Source organism: Ruditapes philippinarum, unplaced genomic scaffold (genome assembly GCF_026571515.1).
Source record: "Ruditapes philippinarum isolate M1 unplaced genomic scaffold, ASM2657151v2 ctg528_1_1_1_1, whole genome shotgun sequence".
NCBI classification, from domain to species: domain Eukaryota; kingdom Metazoa; phylum Mollusca; class Bivalvia; order Venerida; family Veneridae; genus Ruditapes; species Ruditapes philippinarum.
Genome location: NW_026858278.1, coordinates 82,346 through 104,394, shown reverse-complemented (window position 1 = coordinate 104,394; position 22,049 = coordinate 82,346). Strand labels below are relative to the sequence as shown.

The 22,049-nt window shown below is 32.9% G+C and overlaps 2 protein-coding genes across 4 annotated transcripts; both read left to right on the top strand.

The window, feature by feature from the left end:
- Positions 1–323: 323 nt before the first annotated feature.
- Positions 324–6,953, top strand: LOC132752665 (uncharacterized). The gene is made up of 2 exons (XM_060743020.1): positions 324–456; positions 4,522–6,953. Exon 2 carries the CDS (start codon positions 4,531–4,533, stop codon positions 6,940–6,942), a length of 2,412 nt encoding a protein of 803 aa, XP_060599003.1. The 5' UTR covers positions 324–456; positions 4,522–4,530; the 3' UTR covers positions 6,943–6,953.
- A 6,050-nt stretch (positions 6,954–13,003) lies between these two features.
- Positions 13,004–21,768, top strand: LOC132752661 (uncharacterized). 3 transcript variants are annotated; one of them, XM_060743016.1, is made up of 2 exons: positions 13,004–13,166; positions 19,162–21,768. In XM_060743016.1, the coding sequence occupies exons 1-2, from the start codon at positions 13,155–13,157 to the stop codon at positions 21,568–21,570; spliced, it is 2,421 nt and encodes an 806-aa protein (XP_060598999.1). In that variant the 5' UTR covers positions 13,004–13,154; the 3' UTR covers positions 21,571–21,768. The 3 variants fall into 3 exon arrangements, with proteins under 3 accessions (XP_060598999.1, XP_060599000.1, XP_060598998.1); XM_060743017.1 differs by lacking the exon at positions 13,004–13,166 and adding an exon at positions 13,688–13,833; XM_060743015.1 differs by lacking the exon at positions 13,004–13,166 and adding an exon at positions 16,479–16,663.
- The last annotated feature ends 281 nt before the right edge of the window (positions 21,769–22,049 follow it).

Below are 22,049 nucleotides of genomic sequence, written 5' to 3'. Positions count from 1 at the left end.
TCCCACACCTTCGTAGTTTTAAACTTTAAATGTTTAGGAACATTCTGTAAAAATTCAATACTCCCTTTTCATGGGGCCCCTGTAAATCTTTTTTTAAAGTAATTGTACTTTAGAAAAGGTTTTTTTTGGGCCGTACAAGGGCCCCTTTACTCTTCTGCAAAAATTTTTTTGGGTTTCCCGATTCTCCCCCATATGCTTTAAAGAAAAATTAAAAAATGGCTTTAATTTAAAGAAAATTATTAAAGGTACTATGGGGGATTTAACACAGATTTTGGGGCCTTAAAAAACGTTTTTTTTGTCGAAAACTGGTTACAAGGAAGATAATTTTACTATTGTTAATGCAGACAGATTACAAATATAAAGTGTTTTTTTTCAACCTACACAAATGTTTAACTCATATCAGTTTTTAACTGGATATATATATGTATCTGAGCTTTTTCTTTTTGAACCGTAACCGTAAGTTTTCTTTATATCATTTTCCTTTTTTTACTTTTCATTCATATCTGTAGATAGATGTTAATATAGAGACCATGTATATTCAATTTTCATTAAATGTAATCTAATAAAAAGCAAAATACCCGGTAAAAGGCAACCAACCACATCCATAAAAAATATCACACAGGCACGTGTACACAGTCACGTGCACGCAGGCACACACGCATGCACGAATAAAGACAACATCTGTATCATCTAAACTATTAAACTCACCAATATTGTTTTCTATAATGTTTGATTTTCCGATTATTTATTTACTTGTGTTTGGGCTTTAGATATTTACACTATGGTCCGTTAGTGCTGATATTATTGATATAGATTCATGCAATCACTATCCAAAATTAAGAAAGACAAAACTATACAATGTATATAGAATTGTATTTAAAAAATACAATTAAACGTAAGAGGATATCTTACATATTAAGAAAATATCTTTTGAATGACAATCTAAATCCTACAACTTAGTGTCGTACGGTAGTTTGTTCCTCAGGACACAGCCATTCATGTACTATATAATCGAATAGTATAATTGATTGGAGTCAAAGACATTACACAGAGTAAATGGTTTTACTTTTTTTTCTGTACTGGCAATCAGTTTTAAACCTATCAATATGGATCTATGAATTTCAAGCCCATATTTACTTGCCCTTTGTCTTTGTTGTCACTTTAATTTTGATCCAAAAACATTTTCAAGTCTTGCACACACAGTGAACTCGTCGGTGAAGTTTTTGCAAACTACAGTAAAACCTGTGTTAAAGATAGCCTCTGAATGAAGTCCATCCTGATAAAAAGCCTTTCATTGACAACACTTCATTGATAAAATAGAACAAAATAACTCACAAATGAAGACCACTTGTTTATTAAGACCATGCTTGGTCTTTTCTTTGGGTTGCCTTTTCAACAGGTTTGACTGTATATATACATTTGATAGCAATAGATTTCGCATTTTAAATTTAGCAGCAACAAAGAAAAGTCAATAGCAATATCGATAAGCATACTAGTGTAAACATCTCCGCGCATAAAGGAAATATAACTTCCTAGACTTTTAAACCAAAATTGATATTACATTTTAATATCCTTTTATACTGCATATATTATTGAAATAATTTTAAGCAGCACACATCAAATTTTTGTTGATAAAATATTATAGTTATCTTTAATCAATTAGGTTAACAAGCATAACTTACACATATAGTTGAAAGGTTGAAATTGCCCTTTGAAAAACGGTCTTGGTATTTGAAAATATCACTTTTGTAATTATTTACAGGTTAAATAAAAACATATTCGAGAAATGCACGTTATATATAGCTTGCCTACTTTGAATGACTGTAATTTTACTCGTTAAAAAGGAAGGTGTAATTTTTTTCTATAAAGAACATTATGAAATCATATCTATGTTGATAAACATTTGTTTTTATATATAACTGTTACAATTCACTTTTATAAATCAAACTACAAACAAGATTTCAGATAGTCATAGTAAGATACATATTATTCAACTTAACGCCACGATTTTAAATAAAAATAACGTTATTTGATGTTTAAAGAATGAACTTTCTTTTTCGGGTATAAGACAATTACATCAGAATGGCCGATTTAAGTTATAAATATAATATACATAATTGTTTACATGGATGTATTTTAAATAACAGTTGTATTATAATGGTGAAAACTTTGTAATGATGTGTACTTAAAGATTTTGTCAAGTTGGTATGCCGTAGTCCAGAAACGTTATTGTGATACTAGCAATATTTCGTCACCTTATAGCAAGCACGGGTTACCTCCTCATATAGTTTAATAAGATTAAACCCGTTGCAACACTAAGGTGACGATATGTTTTTTTTTCTTACCAAAGTGGGCGAACGCCGCTAAAACGCAATCCTTCCTAAAAACGCTTTAATATTGTATCCGCGAAAGTTTCTCGGATTACGGTAGTTATAGTTAAATGCGAAACTAAGTGATTTCATTTATTTTTCTATTGTTTTAGTTTTTCTATTGACTGGAATGACCTAACTTGTCAAAATACGCATATATTTCTGTAACCTCAATAATAACGGGAAAGAATTTTGGTGATCGAAATAGTATAATTCTGGTAAATCTTGCGTTCTGCACTTAAAGTTTCACCTGCATTGTATAATTTCATTATGTTTGAATTTATATTTTAGCCACCAAGCTGTAGTTTAAGATAAAACAAGAGCACCGCTAGGCGGAACATTATATGCCCGAAAGTGTTTTTTTTTTAGTAAGGATGAAGCATTTGTAAGACATGGGAATTAGCTGTTCATCCTATAAAATTTTACAGCTGTAGGTTGATTAATACTTAAGTTATTAATAATGACCTTAACCTTTGACCTTGTGACCCCAAAATCAATAGGGGTCTTCTACCTTATATGGACAATCATCCTAAGAAGTTTGAATATTGTGGGCCAAATGGAACTTTAGTTATGTTCCGGAAACTGTTTTCAATTTTAAGGTAATAGTGACCTTGACTTTTGACCTTGTGACCCAAAAATCAATAGGGGTCTTCTATCCAATATGCACAATCATACTATGAAGTTTGAATATTGTGGGCCAAATGAAACTTAAGTTATGCTCTAGAAACTGTTTTCAGTATTAAGGTAAAAGTGACTTTTTTCAGTATTAAGGTAATAGTGACTTTGACCTTGTGACCCCAAAATCAATAGGGGGTCTTCTACCCAATATGGACAATCATCCTATGAAGTTTGAATATAGTGGGCCAAATGGAACTTACGTTATGCTCTAGAAACTGTTTTGGTTTATAGGTAATTGTGACCTTGACCTTTGACCTAGTGACCCAAAAATCAATAGGGGTCTTTTACCCAATATGGACAATCATCCTATGAAGTTTAAATAATGTGGGCCAAATGTAACTTAAGTTATGCTTCGGAAACTGTTTTCAGTATTAAGGTAATAGTGACCTTGACCTTTGACTTGTGACCCAAAATCAATAGGGGTCTTCTACCCAATATGGACAATCATCCTATGAAGTTTGAACATTGTAGGCCAAATGGAACTTAAGTTATGCTCTAGAAACTGTTTTCAGTATCAAGGTAAATGTGACCTTGACCTTTGACCTTGTGACCCAAAAATCAATAGGGGTCTTCTACCCAATATGGACAATCATACTATGAAGTTTAAACATTGTAGGTCAAATGGAACTTAAGTTATGCTCCGGAAACTGTTTTCAGTTTTAAGGTAATAGTGACCTTGACCTTTGACCTTTTGACCCCTTAAATCAATAGGGGTCTTCTACCCAATATGGACAATCATCCTATGAAGTTTGAACATCGTGGGCCAAATAGAACTCAAGTTATGCTCCGGAAACCAAATTGCTAACAGACGGACAGACAGACGGACGCTAGGGGGTATAACATAATATGCCCTTTCGGGCATATAAAAATAATTGAACAACTTAAGCTGTTTTAATAAGCCCATGTGTCAGTATTTACGTCCATGTAACATAAGCGACATATATGCTTACCAACAGCATCCTTTCACTGAACCTATTTTGATGTTGCTTTATAACCTACAATTCTTATAAATGTCCATAACCTCAAATGAAATGTAATAATACATGAATATTACAGAATAGTGCATTTTCTATTCTATTTTCGGTTTGATTGAAGTTTTCGTACAACCTGGTTTTTTTCTTGTACTCCAAAAAACTCCGTGTGACCACCAGCACTATTTGTAATGACAGAACACGACTCTTCTCCGCACTTGCGCCCTCTCTTGTTTTAAGTTCGCTACCTTCTGACTACCCTGCTGAATATGACTGTATTTTGTGAACGTCATTTTTCCACCAAAAGATTTAGATTTAGTCTATGATTCCTATACAAACTTTAGGCATGATTATATAACCCTGTCACATCCTAGAAAGAATGCTATTATTACAATATTAAACACCTCAAATACTGAACGAGTTGTTTTGTTCTCAGCTTTATATAACCCATATATATTCATGTACTAACCTTTTTTTTATTTCGTCTTTTATAAATTTTTCAGATTTTGACCATGAATGCCACATTATCAGCCACGATTCTTTTTTTATTCATATGTGTAGAGATACTAGTACGCGTGAATACCAAGTCAATCGAAACATCAAGGAATAAAACATCAAAGTTTCGATTGCTAGCAAAGAATTTCAGTGAGGATGCATCTGAAGACGTAAAATATATTGACTCGATGAATGGCACGAACAAACCATCGCTTGAGGTAGGCCTCGGTAAGAACAATAATTTAGGAGAAGAAACAAACTGTAAATTGAAATTGAAGAAATCCTCAATAAACAAGTTCAGACATATTGTTTATTATAAGGAAGCAAGTTTCGTATTTTTAAAACTTGAACAAAGCTCTGGCGTGAATATTAAAGACAGCAAACTTATTGTTGGTGAAAATATTTGGGTATGGACCTTCTATGGGAAGGAAGGCGGAAAGGAAATTTTGAATTGGCCAATAGAATTCAGAATATGGTCGCTGGGGTTATTATCTAGCTACGTCATCAGTAACCCGATGAAAATGGTTTTAGAACGTGATTCAGGGAACTGCTCAAATTTACAAGTTGGTCAGATAGATTCGGACAGAGCTATTAGCAAAGCGTTGTCTGATCTTACAGAAGAAATGTTAAATTTTTCGCAAAAGTATGGTCCCAGTTTTTACTGCTACAAATCGCGAGTTTTCATTGAGCCTCATTTCATTTATATGCTTTGCAAACATATTGTTTGCCCAATTGAAGCACTGAAGTACAGTTGTTGTTCTTACTTGTATAATACGACATTGCAAATGCGACACGTGAATTGTAGGAAGGAAGAGTTTAGGTACGATCCAATAAATTGGATGCTCCCAACTGTAGTATCTATCATATTATTTGGATTTTGTCCTGTTCTCATTCTATACGTTTTGCATGAATTTGCAGATGAAGGTAGAGGTCATCTGAAGGGAATTTTACAAAATATGGAACATTGCGCTGGAGATAATACTACTTCTTCACTGGAACGACTCGTTCTATTGGACGATCATCATCACGTGACTTTACTTAAAACGTTATGTCTACCAATGAAAACATGTGGTACAAGTGTGTATGCAAAGGTCACTAAACCTTGTCAAATAATTTTGAAGAAATTTTGGAGGATCTTTTTACCATGTCTTAGTTTGGTTTTTATTGGGTTACAAGTTTTTCTGGATTACTTTTACCTTAATACATTTGTCAGCACCAGTATTAAGAAGGGAGTACCATTGGGATTCCGGTCCATTTTAGCCGGTTATAAAGAAAGTAAGCTTAACTTTATGCCCTTCTTAGGTGGACCTTTTGTGGCAGTCGGTGTTTATATTTTCATCACGTGTGTGTTATTGGTCATTCCAAATTCTGTATCGGACCTACTCATGAAAGGTCTCCAAAACAATTACAGTGACGAGACATATTCTCCCTTACACTTACAACTTCGATCGATTGAAGTGTATGGTTCGTTCAACATTAGGCGAAGACATGGATATTGCAAGATTTACAGCGTGCTTCTGGCTCAGTTCTTTATGCTAATCAATATCAAATTTTGGAAACATGTACTGAATGTTCAATATGACCGTTGGAAGACATGTTGCTGTTCAAAATTTTGCCTTCCATTAATTCCGGCTTTTGCTCTTGTCTGTATCATCGAAATCGTCCTCTGCATTGCTTTATATGGTTACCCAATCAATTCATTTGCTCTGATTATCATCAAAGCATACTGTGGAAAACTCTGGGCTCATGTAGGTAACCGAAAATTCCCTTTAAGAATAGTAATCTTATTGCTTAGTATTTTACTGATAACATCAGTGGTATATTTTCTTTTTATGTTTGCTACAATTTTCTTTGATGCTTGTCTTTTTATCACCAGGGTCGTTGTGTTTACATTTACCGGTATCGTTGTCTACCCTAAAGTATCTTACGGTTATCTCATTTTCACATTCACTGTCATTTACTACATTTGGCAAAGCATTCAAGAATTTTCCTTCGTGTATCAACGACTTCTTAAGGATACTGTTATAACATGTGAAGCATTGCAGAGAGCTAACGACACTGAGAAACTTGTTGTTAAAAGTGGTGATTACAAAGCAATCAAGGAATCACTTTTTGAACACGTCATTGAAAACCATTCTCCAAGAAGGATGCAAGTGTTTTTGTCAGTATTGAAAGTTGGCGTCATTATAACCATCCTGGGGCTATCCATAAATACCCTTGCAGAAACTGATGGATTCCGTGAACTTCATGTGATAATGCATGTTGGAACAGCTCTTTTTGTATGTGCATTACCGCAAATTATGAAATCCATGTGCCGAAGTTATGGAGAAAAGTTTAAACAGAAAAGGTTTAGGAAAGAACTGGCAGATACTATAATAAGATACATTGGATATTGTTCCGTAGAATCCGAGGAGAGTGACATTGAATGATTTATGTTCTTGATGAGATATTGTGATATTGTTTTGTGTGTTGTTTTTTTCAAATTAAAAGCATTATCGTATATCTTAAGGACAATATTTATTTTTGTTTTATGTACCTTGTTAACGTTAACAGAATTTTGTTAAACTTAGTAATTAGTAAAAAATTCTTAAAGCAATCAAAGATAATGTACTTATTCTTGGAATACAGGAGAGCGACAGGAACTGATTTATGTTCTCGATTGTTTTAGATATTGAGCAATATTATTTTCTTCAAAGAGCATAAGAATCGAAAATATTTGGGGTTTTTTTCAAGAAAAGTGTGTGAATACATTTGCGGGTGTTTCAAAATTTTACCATTTCATTTTTGGATGTTGAATTCTGCTTAAGCCGGTGCTAGGGGGCGTGGACGGTAGTTTGCACGTGACAGTACCGTCCATGGACAGGCTCAATCAAACCGAGCCTGCAACATTTTCAATTTTGCCACTTTGGGCTTTCTTTAGAGATTCATTTTTGGCCGGGTTGCAAAGGTGCAAACTCGGGTTATAAAATGGTGAATGTTGGGCGGCGGGCGGGCGGATTGGCTGGCGGGGAAAATATTTTTGTAACAGTTTTCTCAGCAACTATTTATAACAGTTTTCTTGATATTTGGTATACAGTATCAACACATGGTCCCATACCGTAGGAATTGATTTCAGGTCTGTCGCTAATCCACTTCCAGTTTACCGACTATGTTAAAATTTTCAACATTAATGGTGAATAGTAGGAAATTTTCATAACCATTTTTCTCAGCAACTACGTTATATATATATATACTTATCACAACCTTTTGATATTTGGTATACAACATTGACATGTGGTCTTTGATCTTGATATTTGGCATACAGCATTAACTAGTAGTCCCATATTGTAGGATTCGATTTCAGGTCTGTCGCTCATCCACTTCCTGTTTTCCGATTTGGTTAAAATTAGTAATTGGTAGAACAATTTAAAAGCAATCAAAGATAATGTACCTATTATTGGCATACATTCAAATGGAGACAAGTTATATCTGTAATACAAGGGAATAAACGTTGGAAACAGTATTTCTAGTTATACCACTATGTCACAAGGAAAGAAATTGCTATCTTTTACATTGATATCAATATTTTGAAATTATTCATCTTATTGAAAAATACATTGAATGTACTGCGACAAATACACCCAAAGGCGGCCTGGAAGCTTTGCTTGCCAATGTAAATGCAATTCTGTCCTGAAGCGAATGTCATAACTGTAGTTTATACGATGCAATACAAATACTCGTACACATTCATTTCTTAATGAATTTGAACAATTCAACAACTGTATGAATTAAAAGTAAATTTTTGAAAGCATCAACACTAATTTTCTGTTGGATTTATACGTATAGAAATGATGTGTTTTGTTTGCATTTATCCAAAGAGCACAGGGATTAAAATGTATGATCACTGATTGATGTTTTTGACATTTTAGTGATTCATCGTTTTAAGTTAATTGATACTGATTTTGGGTTTGGTTAAGGCATATTTAAGTCATGTGAATGGTTATAAAATATTTAGATTAGTGAAAGGTTTTACTTTATTCACACAATACTTTGTATATAGTTACACCAGTTTTATTCTAATACTATAGACTATAGTTTTATACTAATGCTAAAGCTCTAAAACCCTTCAACAGAAGAAAAAGCTGACATATTAATATACGCTATTATATAGATGGGTGAATTATCAATGTCATTCGTCATTTCTTTCTTATAACTGACAAGTACAAAAAATCAAATAATAATTACTATTGGCATTTATAAATTTATATAAAAAAATAAATAATAAAAAAAAAAGAACTCTTGAAAACGATTTCATGATAAGTACAGTATTTGTGGCATGAATCTATTATAGCTCATTTTAATTGAGGGATGCCTTAGCTTAATGTCAATTAATTTTATTCTGTTAGAAATTGTGTTTGTAATGAACGTTATTTATGATATTGTACATACATAAAATATGTAACTGTTAGAAGTATCATTTGTTGTTAACAATAAGATTGTCGCTTTTGCTTAAATATCATTTTTGTCATGGCACCACGATAAAAATCTTTGTTAATTTTAAGAAAATTACATTTTTGCTACAGGATATATGAAGTCAAAAAGTAACGAATGTGTTTGTAAAAAATTCTCTGTTAATGAATATGATAATTCTGTTAATGAATATGATAATTGTCATAAAAATCTATAGTATGTAAGATGAGATTTAGTTCCCACACATCTATTTATGCATGTATCAGTCTGCTTTTTCAGTTACAGAATCATAAACATATTTTAGACTTCCTGTTTAAAGTATTGTCTGATTGTTGAACTTATTGCTCGTAACTAAATCTCAGTATTTTTTTACAGAATAAAAGACTAGGGTGTTGCATATTTTTTCTTCACTGTTTTTTTTCCTGATGGTTCAGCGAGATCATTGATTCCAGCACATCAGATGTTAAGATAAGAGTTATTTTGGCATAATGTACATAAATGGTGATGTAACACATGGAGTGAAGCATAACATAACACATACATGAGATCAAAAAAATCATGACATGCACACTGCTCCTTCAGTGTAGGTGGCATGGGAGGCAACGATAATACATGACGGAAAATATCGCAGAAAATATCACAAAGAATAGTATCACACACGATTTATCATATACACTGTTGAAGATTTAATACCGCCTAAACCGGTGCTCGGGTACCTGAGAGATGTTTCATTTTTCTCTCATGAACAGACTCAATCAACGCAACTCATCAGTTTTCATATAATTATGTTGCTTTTATTGCTTCCGAGGGATCTCCCTAATCCTTTTGTTTATGTTATATACGTGTACATTGTACAAAGAACGTCATACTCCTTAATTATTGTATAGGTTTAGATATGAATGACATTGAAAATTAATTTTGAGTATAGTTTTTGAATCCTTTTATTTTCATTTTGTTTGAAATAAAGCTTTCTTGTTTCTTTGTTCTTTGTATTTACATCGATTTGAAAACTAATATTTAGGTACTCCGAAATCCAATTAGAGAAGTAATTTCTTGTATACCTGCATGCCTCACTAAGGCATTCCAGGTTGCATGTATATTGCCTCATCAAATTATTATTTTTATGTTCCCCGAAAATTTCGGGGAACATATAGTCGCCGCCTTGTCCGTCCGTCCGTCCGCTTTTCTTGTCCGGGAAATAACTTTGAAACAACAAGAGGTATCAACATGAAACTTTGTAGGTAGATAGATCTCATTGAGAAGGTGTGCAGTGCACAAGAACCGTAACTCTGCCTTTACCTAATTTTTGAATCATTCCCCTTTGTTTATTTTTACACTTTGAATTTTATCCGGGACATAGCTCTGAAACTATAAGAGATATCATCAGGAAACTTTATAGATAGATAAATCTCATTGAAAAGAAGTGCAGTGCAAAAACATAACTCCGCCTTGCCTAATTTTAAAGTTTTTCCCCATTGTTCATTTTTTCATACTTTCCTGTGTCCAAAACCCTCTCGGTGAGCATCACCCGGTTCAACCGGTTCTTGTTATTTGTAATTTACTATAGTTTTATGTGGACCGAATACAAAAACAGGACAGGGTACATGGCAAAACACGGACAGGATAAACACTTAAATAATAAACCAAAGGAAATAATATATAATAACCGACAAGGAAACTAAAGAAGACGATTCATGGTTTGGCCCACAAAGCAAAGGGGCATAGGGTCAAGCACTTAAGGGTGTGGGAAGGGGTGCAGAAATAAAATAAAATTATGGACAAAAGGAAAAATACTTACCGTAGATAACAAGAAAGGACACAAAACAACAATTAAGACATACATTTGAGAAAGACAGAGGGGCGCCGCTTTGGTACAGTCAGCAGCCTTAGCACTGCTGGGGGAATTTAAACCGGTTAATGGTGCACCAAACCTCACCCTTAGCTCCACCATGTTCCTTTTAAAGGAGATAATGCAAATAAAATTAATCCCCGCCACATTCTAACACTTGTTATATTTACAAAAGGTGAAATAAGTAAAACACAGAAATAATCATGTAGAAACATATAAAAATAAACCCAGTGACCTAACAAAAGTACTCAATGTCTTAAAGGAAGACAGAGCAACAATAAAATCGAACATTTAGACAATTTAGTCTCGCAGGGCTATAAGAACTGTCAATCATAGTCTCCAACTTGGTCGTCAGATGTAATCAAACGAGGAAAGCGTAGTGTGCAACTGTACTAAGTATGTGGTATGTCCTAAAATAGTAGGGTCATAACCTCTTTTAATAAAACGTTTAATAATTTTAGTAAAGACAGCAGACAAATTACCATGACCCAAGGTCTTACAAAGTCTGTTAATCACATTACCATAAAAATAAGGCAGGCTAATCCCTTGTCGCAATTTTTAAATTAAATCAATATTACTAGTGTAAAATGTTTGTAAAATATTTCCGTAATTTATGAGAGCGGCAGCCCTGTTTGAGAAGCTTGCTAGTAATGAAAGCATTCCGCTCGTTAAATTTTTTTACGTTGCTACAACCTTGGGCTTGTCTGGCGTGTCAATAAAACTATCACAAGCGCATTACGTTTAAACATTTCGAACATGGAAAAAAACTAAACATTTTCTCAGTTAATATTTAATAACTGCTCAAATGTTCAAATACGTAGAAAGTGAAAATTTTGGTTAACATATAACAGTATTCATATACAATCCCTTGTTTGTTTCCGTCACATTTAGAACTTTTGGCTTTTTTCCTTTTAGCATTTTGATGCAAAAATGGCTGAAAGTCAATGTCCATGTGATTTGAACTTTAAAAACATTTTCAACTCAACAACTAGAAAACAAATTGGTCCATGTTGTTGTCACTTTGGATGATCATCCTCATGAAGAAGAAATCCTGTATTGTTTTTGGGCACCAGTGCATAAAGGTCAAGGTCATAGTTTTCCTGCACGTAAAAACTGTTTCCGCTTGAAAACTTATGTATGGAGAGAAATAAAAAAAATCGGAGTGTCGGAGACGAGGGAGAGGAATCGTTTTTGACTCAAGAGCTCATAACTGACTTCAAATTGTTGGAGAAGTGGATTCAGCTTGGGCGTTGTCAAAGTGCATACGTCTGAAGCATGTCTTCAAGACAAGGAAGAGAATTCTGACAATAATAAAGTAGGGGGTTGGGATGAGCCAGATATCCTGGAGATGAGAAACTTTTGACAAGTTTACGTCGGGTGGAAAGAATGCAAATGGAATAGTTGTCCGAGGCAGAATTATTGAGGAGACAAATTCAAATTGCACAGAAAAAAGAAGACGTTCAAACATTGAGAGGTGAGGAAACTAAATCTTCGAATTTTTGAGGTGTATGTCGTGTTCGGATTGAAGGAATTTAATAGTTTGTGATCTTTTGAAATATGGTTTTCCCATTGGTTTCGTAGATAAAGTTTTTCATCATGATCCATATGATACTTGAACATACAAGAATCATTTTGGAGCTAATGGCTATCCTATATATCTGGGAAAAGTAATTGATGCTGCTTGCATTTTAGGTCCGTTAACAAGAATCCCTTTTCTTCGGGTTTAAAGATCTCTCAATTAAATTTTGTTCCAAAAACAGATACTGATGAAAGAATGGTAATTTTTCATTTGTGTATACCAAAAGGTCATGTTGTTAATAATTTCATTGATAAGGGTTTTTTTTTATATTTATATTTGAGTGAACGCGTTGATTCCCCGTTTTTTGACGCTCCTTGAAACTGGTTGAATATTTAATATTTGGTGTGTGTTAATCAATAATGTTTTATCATATTGCATTAGAAATGACCATGACTGTTAAAGTTCTTGTAAATCTACTGTTCTGAAAAGATAACTGTGCACATTTTCCCCTTATTCTTGAACATATACAATAACATAATAATTATTTTCTATGATACTTTCATCGTGATTACTTTATTTTATTACATGTGATGAATAAAGGGAAGAAAGGGGTGTCTGTGTCATTGTATTATCTTGTTGCACCTACATAACATTGCAGCGTAAAAAGTGTTTAATAAAGCGCCTCATGTCGAAAACGAACAAGGAAGATAATTTCACGTTTGTCGTTCATGCAGACGATAACAAGTATGACGTTTGTTTAAGGGTACTCGAAAAAATTATTCATATCAGTAAGGCATGAGGTCTGGATTTATATTTACCTGGGCATGTTTGTACACGTAAGTGTTTTAATTGTCAGTTTCATTTTTTCGGAGCTTTATAATACATGTAGCTCTGTCAAGCACTTAAATGTTAATATATGATTTATGGCATGTTATAAAAAATACGGTTGAAATCTAAGCAACATGGTCTTGCTTTCATATATATATATATATATATATATATATATATATATATATATATATATATATATATATATATATATATATATATATATATATATATATATATATATATATATATATATATATATATATATATATATATATATATATTCTAATGCTATATCGATCTAGGCGTACTCAACAATAAGCATTTTTATTTTTATTTTTTTAATCGATTTAATTTGTTACGCCTTTGAGATGTACATTTACACTTACTTCATTCAAATTGATTTTCAAGTTTGGTTTTCTGCAGTTTTATATTGACTCAATTTTAACGGGAAAATACCCCGCCGAAAAGAGTGTTTATTTTAGGAATGTCATGACAATATGTAATGAGGGCGTTTACGTGTAGATAGTAATATTAACAGACCAACTTTAATCTTATAAAGGTCGCTCATCATATACTTATGCACTATATCCGGACACGATTTCTTTAAAACCTCTTTGTCAAAATCATAAATGGCTTTAATATAGTGACTAAAACTGAAGGTTTTAATAACATGTGAGTATTTATTAAAAGATATCAATGTGTAAGTGTATGCTGGCATATGATTTCTTGTACTGCTTATGTTTTTAATAAGTTGTTTTTATCTCTTATTATCTATTATCTATCAACCAAACCGAGTTTGCAATTTTCATGTAATTTTGTTGTGATTAATGCTTCCGAAGGATCAAACCTTTTCTTCACAACAGCAGGTTTCAAGTGCTGTGTGACAACTATAAAGAGATGCACCGTACTTCCCTTCAGTGTTATTATATTTTTCTGGTCCTTCGGGATGATTGGTCCCAACACTTTTCAGTGTTGAAAATTGAGTAGCGCTTAAACCGGTGCTGGGGGCGTGAGGGATGTTGCACATTTTCATTATCCCTCATGTACATACTCAATCAAACCGAGTCTGTAATTTTCATGTAATTTTGTTGTGATTAATGCTTCCGAGGGATCGCACTTTTTTCCAGATTTTTTTTGCTATTATTATTATCAGTATTAAATGCCACAAGAAAATATTCTTTCCATTAAACTTATAGAATGTCATGTTCTATACACATCTTCATATTCTCATTCTTGAAAAAAAAGATTTCATTATTAATTATTATAATCAATTGTTATTATAACAATTATTTGATTCTTATATTAACAAACTGATTCACGATTTGATTTACTTCCCATTGACCCCAGACTGTTTTCAAGTATCAGTTTTAAGTACATTACGTTTGATTGTAAAAAGAAACACTTAACAACAGCGAACCCTTGAATTTTTTGATGTACAATTGTATTTTTTTTTTAAGTGTGATAAAAAAGAGCGTTCAATAGTCAGTTTCCAAAAGCAGCATGGGGTTTCATGTTCTAACTGAAGCTTTCTGTAAAAAGGAAAGTCAAAAGTGATTGTTATAAGTATATTACTTGTTTAAACACTCCTATATGGTGACATTGTAACTGCTTTAAACAAATAAGCAAAATGCATTTATAAACACTTAACCAAAAGTGGCCAATATCAATAGTTTTTGAAGAGCATTATTTGGCAATAACAATTGTAAATTCTATCATATTTTGCATGATGCAGTCAAATTTTCATCAGGCATAGATTCTGAAAAAAACTTTTGATCAGAGGAAGTGCATATGCCAGATGGGGTTTGACATTGTAGTAATTTTCCAGGGGACTCCCTTACACCGCTCCCTTCTGGTTCAGCCGACGATAGATATATTGTTCGTAAGTTTTAATTTATTTAACTCATCAGCGCAGGCATAACGTGATGACTGCGTTCACGTCAGCGTTTCATATTATCCTATCAATGTTTTTTGTACCTTTTTTTTAAACATTTTAACATTGTCGTATGTACTTCCAATATAAGCAGACATGTGTATTTTCATCCAATGATATTGCATTTTGGTTTTGTTATGATGACGGGATATATTGTTTTAGTACATCAATTAATAATTCAATCGAAATTAAATTATTTCATTCGAATATTTAGTAATTTGAAACCTGAATGTCATGAATGTATTTTCCAAAGAAATGATAAACGTTTAGTTTAGATAAAAGCCATACGTCTGTCATTAATTTTACATGCATGGTTTGGTCTCGTTAATGCGGAATGTGTAATTTCAGTACACCCAAAATTATTAAGCATTTGGGAGGCAACGTGTCGTTTATATATTTAGAAATTTTAGGCGGAAAAAATAAGAAGGTAATTTTGAATATCTTTCTTTTCAAACAGATTTAAAAACCCGAACTTTTTTCAACACATTGAAAAAATACCAACATTTATTATGCTTTTGTAGAAAATTGATGATTATCGTGGTGAACTTCAACATCACAATATTTTAATAGTAAAATAAGACTCGTTCATATATATATAGTAACTTTTATTTAAAACAATAAAAAAGAATGGAATTTTACCAAAATAATTTTGGGTTCTTAATACAAGTAAACAATACTTTTAAATTAACAAACATGAAATTAAATATTTGACCGTAGAAATGTGACTTTAAAGTAAGGCATGATAAGAGAGAAAAAAATCGCATAGACAGCACAATTTACCGGACATTGCGTTTCAATTTTTTAAGTCCTGAATTGAAATTAATCTTTAAATAATCACAGACACTTGGGGTTTGGAGCTCAAAACGCCTTTAAAATCCAAATAAAATGCATATTTGTCAATCCCAGCACATGTACTGATCATATATATCAAAAAAATCTTAATGTAAGCCGTTTTGAAAAAAAATCATATTTCAACATCTATAATAATACACAAGATCTATAATAATACACAAGATAAAAATGTTCGCCGGAAAAAATCCTCACCCCTACCGTCATAATCACCATGTATTTTATTCCATTTCCAATAATTTCACATAATCCTTTGGTCCATCGACACAAAATATTTAATTCTTCACGATGATGGTCAATTTTAAACTTCAACGGTAATATAAACAACGCAACAGCCGAAATAAACATCAACATTAATGCCGTTTTCCTCCAACTACAAAATCTTTCGATAAATTCAATGGACCAGACGGCTATGAACGAAGCTATCCGATTATGCGGACCCAGCTTTGCCGTGTACAAAATGCGCTGCGCTTTTAAGTTTGGGAACCACATAATCGGATAGCTTCGTTCATAGCCGTCTGGTCCATTGAATTTATCGAAAGATTTTGTAGTTGGAGGAAAACGGCGATAATTTTGATGTTTATTTCGGCTGTTGCGTTGTTAATATTACCGTTGAAGTTTAAAGTTGACCATCATCGTGAAGAATTATATCTTCTGTGTCGATGGACCAAAGGATTATGTGAAAATATTGGAAATGGAATAAAATACATGGTGATTATGACGGTAGGGGTGCGGATTTTTTCCGGCGAACATTTTTATCTTGTGTATTATTATAGATGTTGAAATATGATTTTTTTTCAAAACGGCTTATATTCAGATTTTTTGATAAATATGATCAGTACACGTGCTGGGATTGACAAATATGCACTTTATTTGGATTTTAAAGGCGTTTTGAGCTCCAAACCCCAAGTGTCTGTGTAAATAATCAGCAAGGAAACTACAACTATCGAAAGGCAAGGTTAAGATATTGAAAAGAAAAACAACTGTATGTCACTAAAACAAGACACTGCAGCCATGCTTGTTACGGAGAGGCCAATATATGGGGTGTAATTGAAATTAACACTATTAACTCAATTAACGTATTGATTCTTAATGAATCTTAAACATATAAAACATTTTGATATATAAATGGAATTCTGTTCTTTGTCATACAGTTTTCTTTTGGTCATCATGTAGCATGTTACAAAAGCCATAAAATCTATTTTATTTACAATTTTAGAGTCCTCCCATAGGCGTAACCCGTTTCCTTATATGTTTTTAATGTGCATTTCTTTGTTAAAGACAACAACGAGATACTTTATGGACTAAATTTAAAATTACTTTTTATCATTATAATATGTTACGATTGTCTCCTGAGATAACGTGGAGAAGAATTAAAAGTAAAACCTATCTTAAATAACCCGTTTAGGGCCGCTTTATTCGGACATGCCCAGAACAGATTATTCCCCCGCATGACCAGGTCATGAAAGAACTAGTAAACAAAAGAGCATGATAGTAAATAAAGAACTGAATCAACCATATTTACCTGATAGTGGTTTTGTAGTTATTTACTTTGAAAAAGAAAGTGTGTGTATGATTCAGACCGGATGATTTTTTGAATCAAAGTAAAAATAAAAGCACTATTCAGCAAGAATAGCTTTAACTGATTGTCCGGTAAACATGTAGGATACAAGTAAGCTTTTTTGGCAAACCATATTTGTCTACACGTATATTAGATACTTCTTCACAATGAATATCGACTATATATAGTCGCGTTTTATTAAAAATGATCGATCTTTTGTTTCAATTATCCCTTCTCGATTGACACTTTTAATTGTCATCAGTGGACCAGACTGATTTGCGTGTTTAACTTGTTTTTCGTTGATTGGTGCCTGTTCAGATAAATTACATTATCTAATGTATCATAAAATACATAAACGAATTGTTAGTATCAATTAAAACAAAGCCAAAGAAAGAAAGTCATTTTGATAAAATTTGGAAAATGATTGATATTTAATTATATTGTGTTCAATTTTCACTATCATGTTCATATCTATAATAAATCAAACAACTTGAATTATGGTCACAGATAGCTTGTTGAGAAATAAACACAGCTTGAACGTAAAAAGTAGAGTATATAATTATAAACTTGAAATGTGGTCATTACTTGTAGAACTTGTTTCGTTTTGTTATAACTTTTTTAAGTTGCTTAAGGATGAAATTTACTGTCAAACCAGAAATGAGGTCACATTTGGATAGTCACCCAAGATTAAGAATTTTTGGGAATTTTTGGATATTTGTAGATGTTATTTTAATTTATTGTTTTTTTTGTTTTTTTTTTTGTTTGTTTGTTTTTTGTTTTTTACGCTGACTTCAACAGACTGTTTTGAATATATCTCGGCGTTTGATCCACCTTTCCGGCTGTTCCGATAACTGAACCAACCCTTTGCTCTCCCTATTCAGTCAGACGGGGCGATAAAATAACCTATATCATTGCAAACTTTGTACATTGTGTTAAAATCCCTAAAAGGAAACAAAAAAAAAACAAAAAAAAAACAAAAAAAACCAAACAAACAAACAAACAAAAAACTGCTGGAAACACAATGAAGACCCTACCTTCTCCCAATCGGGATATTTTCCTATAATATGTTGTTTGCCAACTAGAAATCTTTTTTTTTCATTTATGAGTATTTGAAAATTTTGGCTATCATCGGTAATTTTTAAAATGAAATTTTCTGTTCACAGATCGTATTGCTCAGTCATTTTTTGTAGTAACTTTTTCATCCAGACCCTTTTTACTTATACCTGAGTTATTGATCATTTTTATGAGAAATCTAACTATTTTTATTAGAGGATATGGATTATTGTCGCTCGGGGTCGATAACATTTTCTACATTTTGAATTTTAGGTTTTCGGTTACCGTTACCTTATTTATTTTTACTGTGTTAAAAGACGGTCGTCATACAGAATAAGATAACTCTGTCAAATTTAAGAATATACTGTGTTTGACCTAGCATTTAAGTTTAGGTTTCTATTAGATGTTGTACACTAATTTTAGTTGAAATGACCCCAGTTCAAGGAAGGGTTGTGACATGGAACTTTTACACTTAGAAGGAATGCTGTTATTACAATATCAAGCATCGAGAAATGAACGAGATGTTTTGTGAACATTTATTTACATATGCTGCACATTTATATATTTATGTATTAACTTGTTTCTTATTCATATTTTATTTTTTCAGACCACTTTCATCATGAATGCCGTGTTATCAACCGTGATTCTATCCGTATGCATTTGCTCAGAGATACATATGAATTTCATAACAACCAAAACATCCAGGAATAAAACTATAAAGTTTTATCCGCCAGCAAGAAATTACAGTAAGGGTCCATATGCTTCTATGAAAGATATTGATTCGATTTATAGCAATAACAAATCACTGCTTGATGTGGTCCTCGGGAAGAACAAAGAAGATACAATATGTACTTTGAAGTTGAAGAAATCCTCAATAAACAAGTTCAGACATTTTGTTTATTATCAGGAAGCAAACTTCGTATTTTTAGATCTTGTACAAAGCTCTGGGGCGAATATTAAAGGCAGTAAACTTATTGTTGGTGAAAATATTTGGGTATGGACCTTTTATGGGAAGGAAGGCGGACTCGAAATTTTAAATTGGCCAATTGAATTCAGAATATGGTCGCTGGGATTATTATCTAATTACGTCATTAGTGATCCGATGAAAATGGTTTTAGAACCTGTTTCCGGAAATTGTTCAAATTTACAAGTTGGTCAGACAGAATCAGACTATGCTATCAGCAACGCCTTGTCAAAACTTACAGTCGAAATGTTAGACTTTTCTCAAAAATATGGACCCAGCTTTTACTGCTACAAATCGCGAGTTTACATCGAGCCCCATTTCATTTATATGCTTTGCAAACATATAATTTGCCCAATAGAAGCAGTGAAGTACAGTTGCAATCATTACTATTATAACACGACTTTGCAAAAGCGAATAGTGAGTTATACAGAGGAAGAGTTTAGATACGATCCAGTTAACTGGGTGCTTCCAACTTTAGTATCTATCATTTTATTTGGATTTTGTCCTGTTTTCATTCTATACATTTTGCATGCATTAGCAGACGAAGGCAGAGGTCATCTAAAAGGAGTAATACAAAATGTGGAACAATTCACCGGAGAAAATACTATTTCTACAATGGATCGGCTTGTTCTATTGGACGATAATCATCATGTGACTTTACTAAAAACTTTATGTCTACCAATGAAGACATGTGGCACAATTATGTATACAAAGGTCTCAAATTCTTTTCAAATAATTTTGAAAAGATTCTGGAGGATTTTTTTACCTTGTCTCAGTTTAGGGTTTATTGGGTTGCAAGTTTTGCTTGATTACTTTTACTTAAATTCATATGTAAGTACAAGCGTGCAGAAGGGGGTACCAATGGGATTCCGGTCCATGTTAGCCGGTTATAAGGAAAGTAAGATTAATTTCATGCCCTATTTAGGCGGACCTTTTGTGGCGGTCGGTGCTTATGTTCTCATCACATGTGTGTTGTTGGTAATTCCAAACTCCGTATCGGATTTTCTCTTGAAGGGTCTTCAACACAATTACAGTGACGAGACATATTCACCTTTATGTCTACAACTCCGATCGATTGAGATGTATGGTTCGTTCAGCATAAGACGAAGACATGGGTATTTCAAGATATATAGCGTGCTCCTTGCTCAGTTCTTTATGCTGATTAATATTAAGTTTTGGAAACATGTACTAAATGTTCAATATGATCGTTGGAAGACGTGGTTTTCTTCAAAGGTTTGCCTTCCATTGATTCCAGTTTTTGCTATGGTATGCATCATCGAAATCGTCCTCTGCATTGCTTTATATGGTTACCCAATCAATTCATTTGCCCTTATTATCATTAAAGCATACTGTGGAAGGCTTTGGGCTACTGTGGGTAATGGAAAAATTTCATCAAGGATAGTGATCTTTTTACTAAGCATTATTCTGATAATATCTGTTACGTATTTTCTTTTTATGTTTGCTACAATTTTCTTTGATGCGTGTCTGTTTATCACCAGGGTCGTTGTGTTTACATTTACCGGTATCGTTGTCTACCCTAAAGTATCTTACGGTTATCTCATTTTCACATTCACTGTCATTTACTACATCTGGCAAAGCATTCAAGAATTTTCCTTCGTGTATCAACGACTTCTTAAGGATACTGTTATAACATGTGAAGCATTGCAGAGAGCTAACGACACTGAGAAACTTGTTGTAAAAAGTGGTGATTACAAAGCAATCAAGGAATCACTTTTTGAACACGTCATTGAAAACCATTCTCCAAGAAGGATGCAAGTGTTTTTGTCAGTATTGAAAGTTGGCGTGATTATAACCATCTTAGGACTTTCCATAAATACCCTTGCGGAAACTGATGGATTCCGTGAACTTCATGTTGTTATGCATGTAGGGACGGCTCTTTTTGTGTGTGCATTGCCGCAAATTATGAAATCCATGTGCCGAAGATATGGAGAAAAGTTTAAACAGAAAAGATTTCGGAAAGAGCTGGCCGGTACTATTGTAAGATACACTGGATACTGCTCAACAGAAACAGAGGAGACCGATAGTGACTAATTTTACGTTTATCCATGTTAAACTTTGAATTGGAATGCATTTCTGTTTATTTAACGGATCGGAAAATTTAAAGATTGACCATATTGATTCCTATTATACGCGGAGTATGAAATTGTTGTTAGGCTAAGTACAAGATAGCTGACTATGTAGAGTGTAATTATACTTAGAGGATGACAATGTTGTTTGGCTAAGCCCCCCCCCCCCCCCCAAAAAAAAAAAAAAAAAAAAAAATGTTAAATTTCAGATAGTGAAACAGCACAAAAGTTATACGGCGCTGGGAAAATATATCATAAAATATATAAAATAATGCGATATACATATTAACATTAAACCGAAATTCTTGCAGCTTTTCTACATTTATGAAGCAAGGCTAATGTTCTTTCTTAACTATTTGAAAACGAATGGAATCGATGTGCGTGTGAGCTTGTAAATCTTGTTTTTGATAATATTCGCACTTAAGTTTAAGTATACTCCTGACT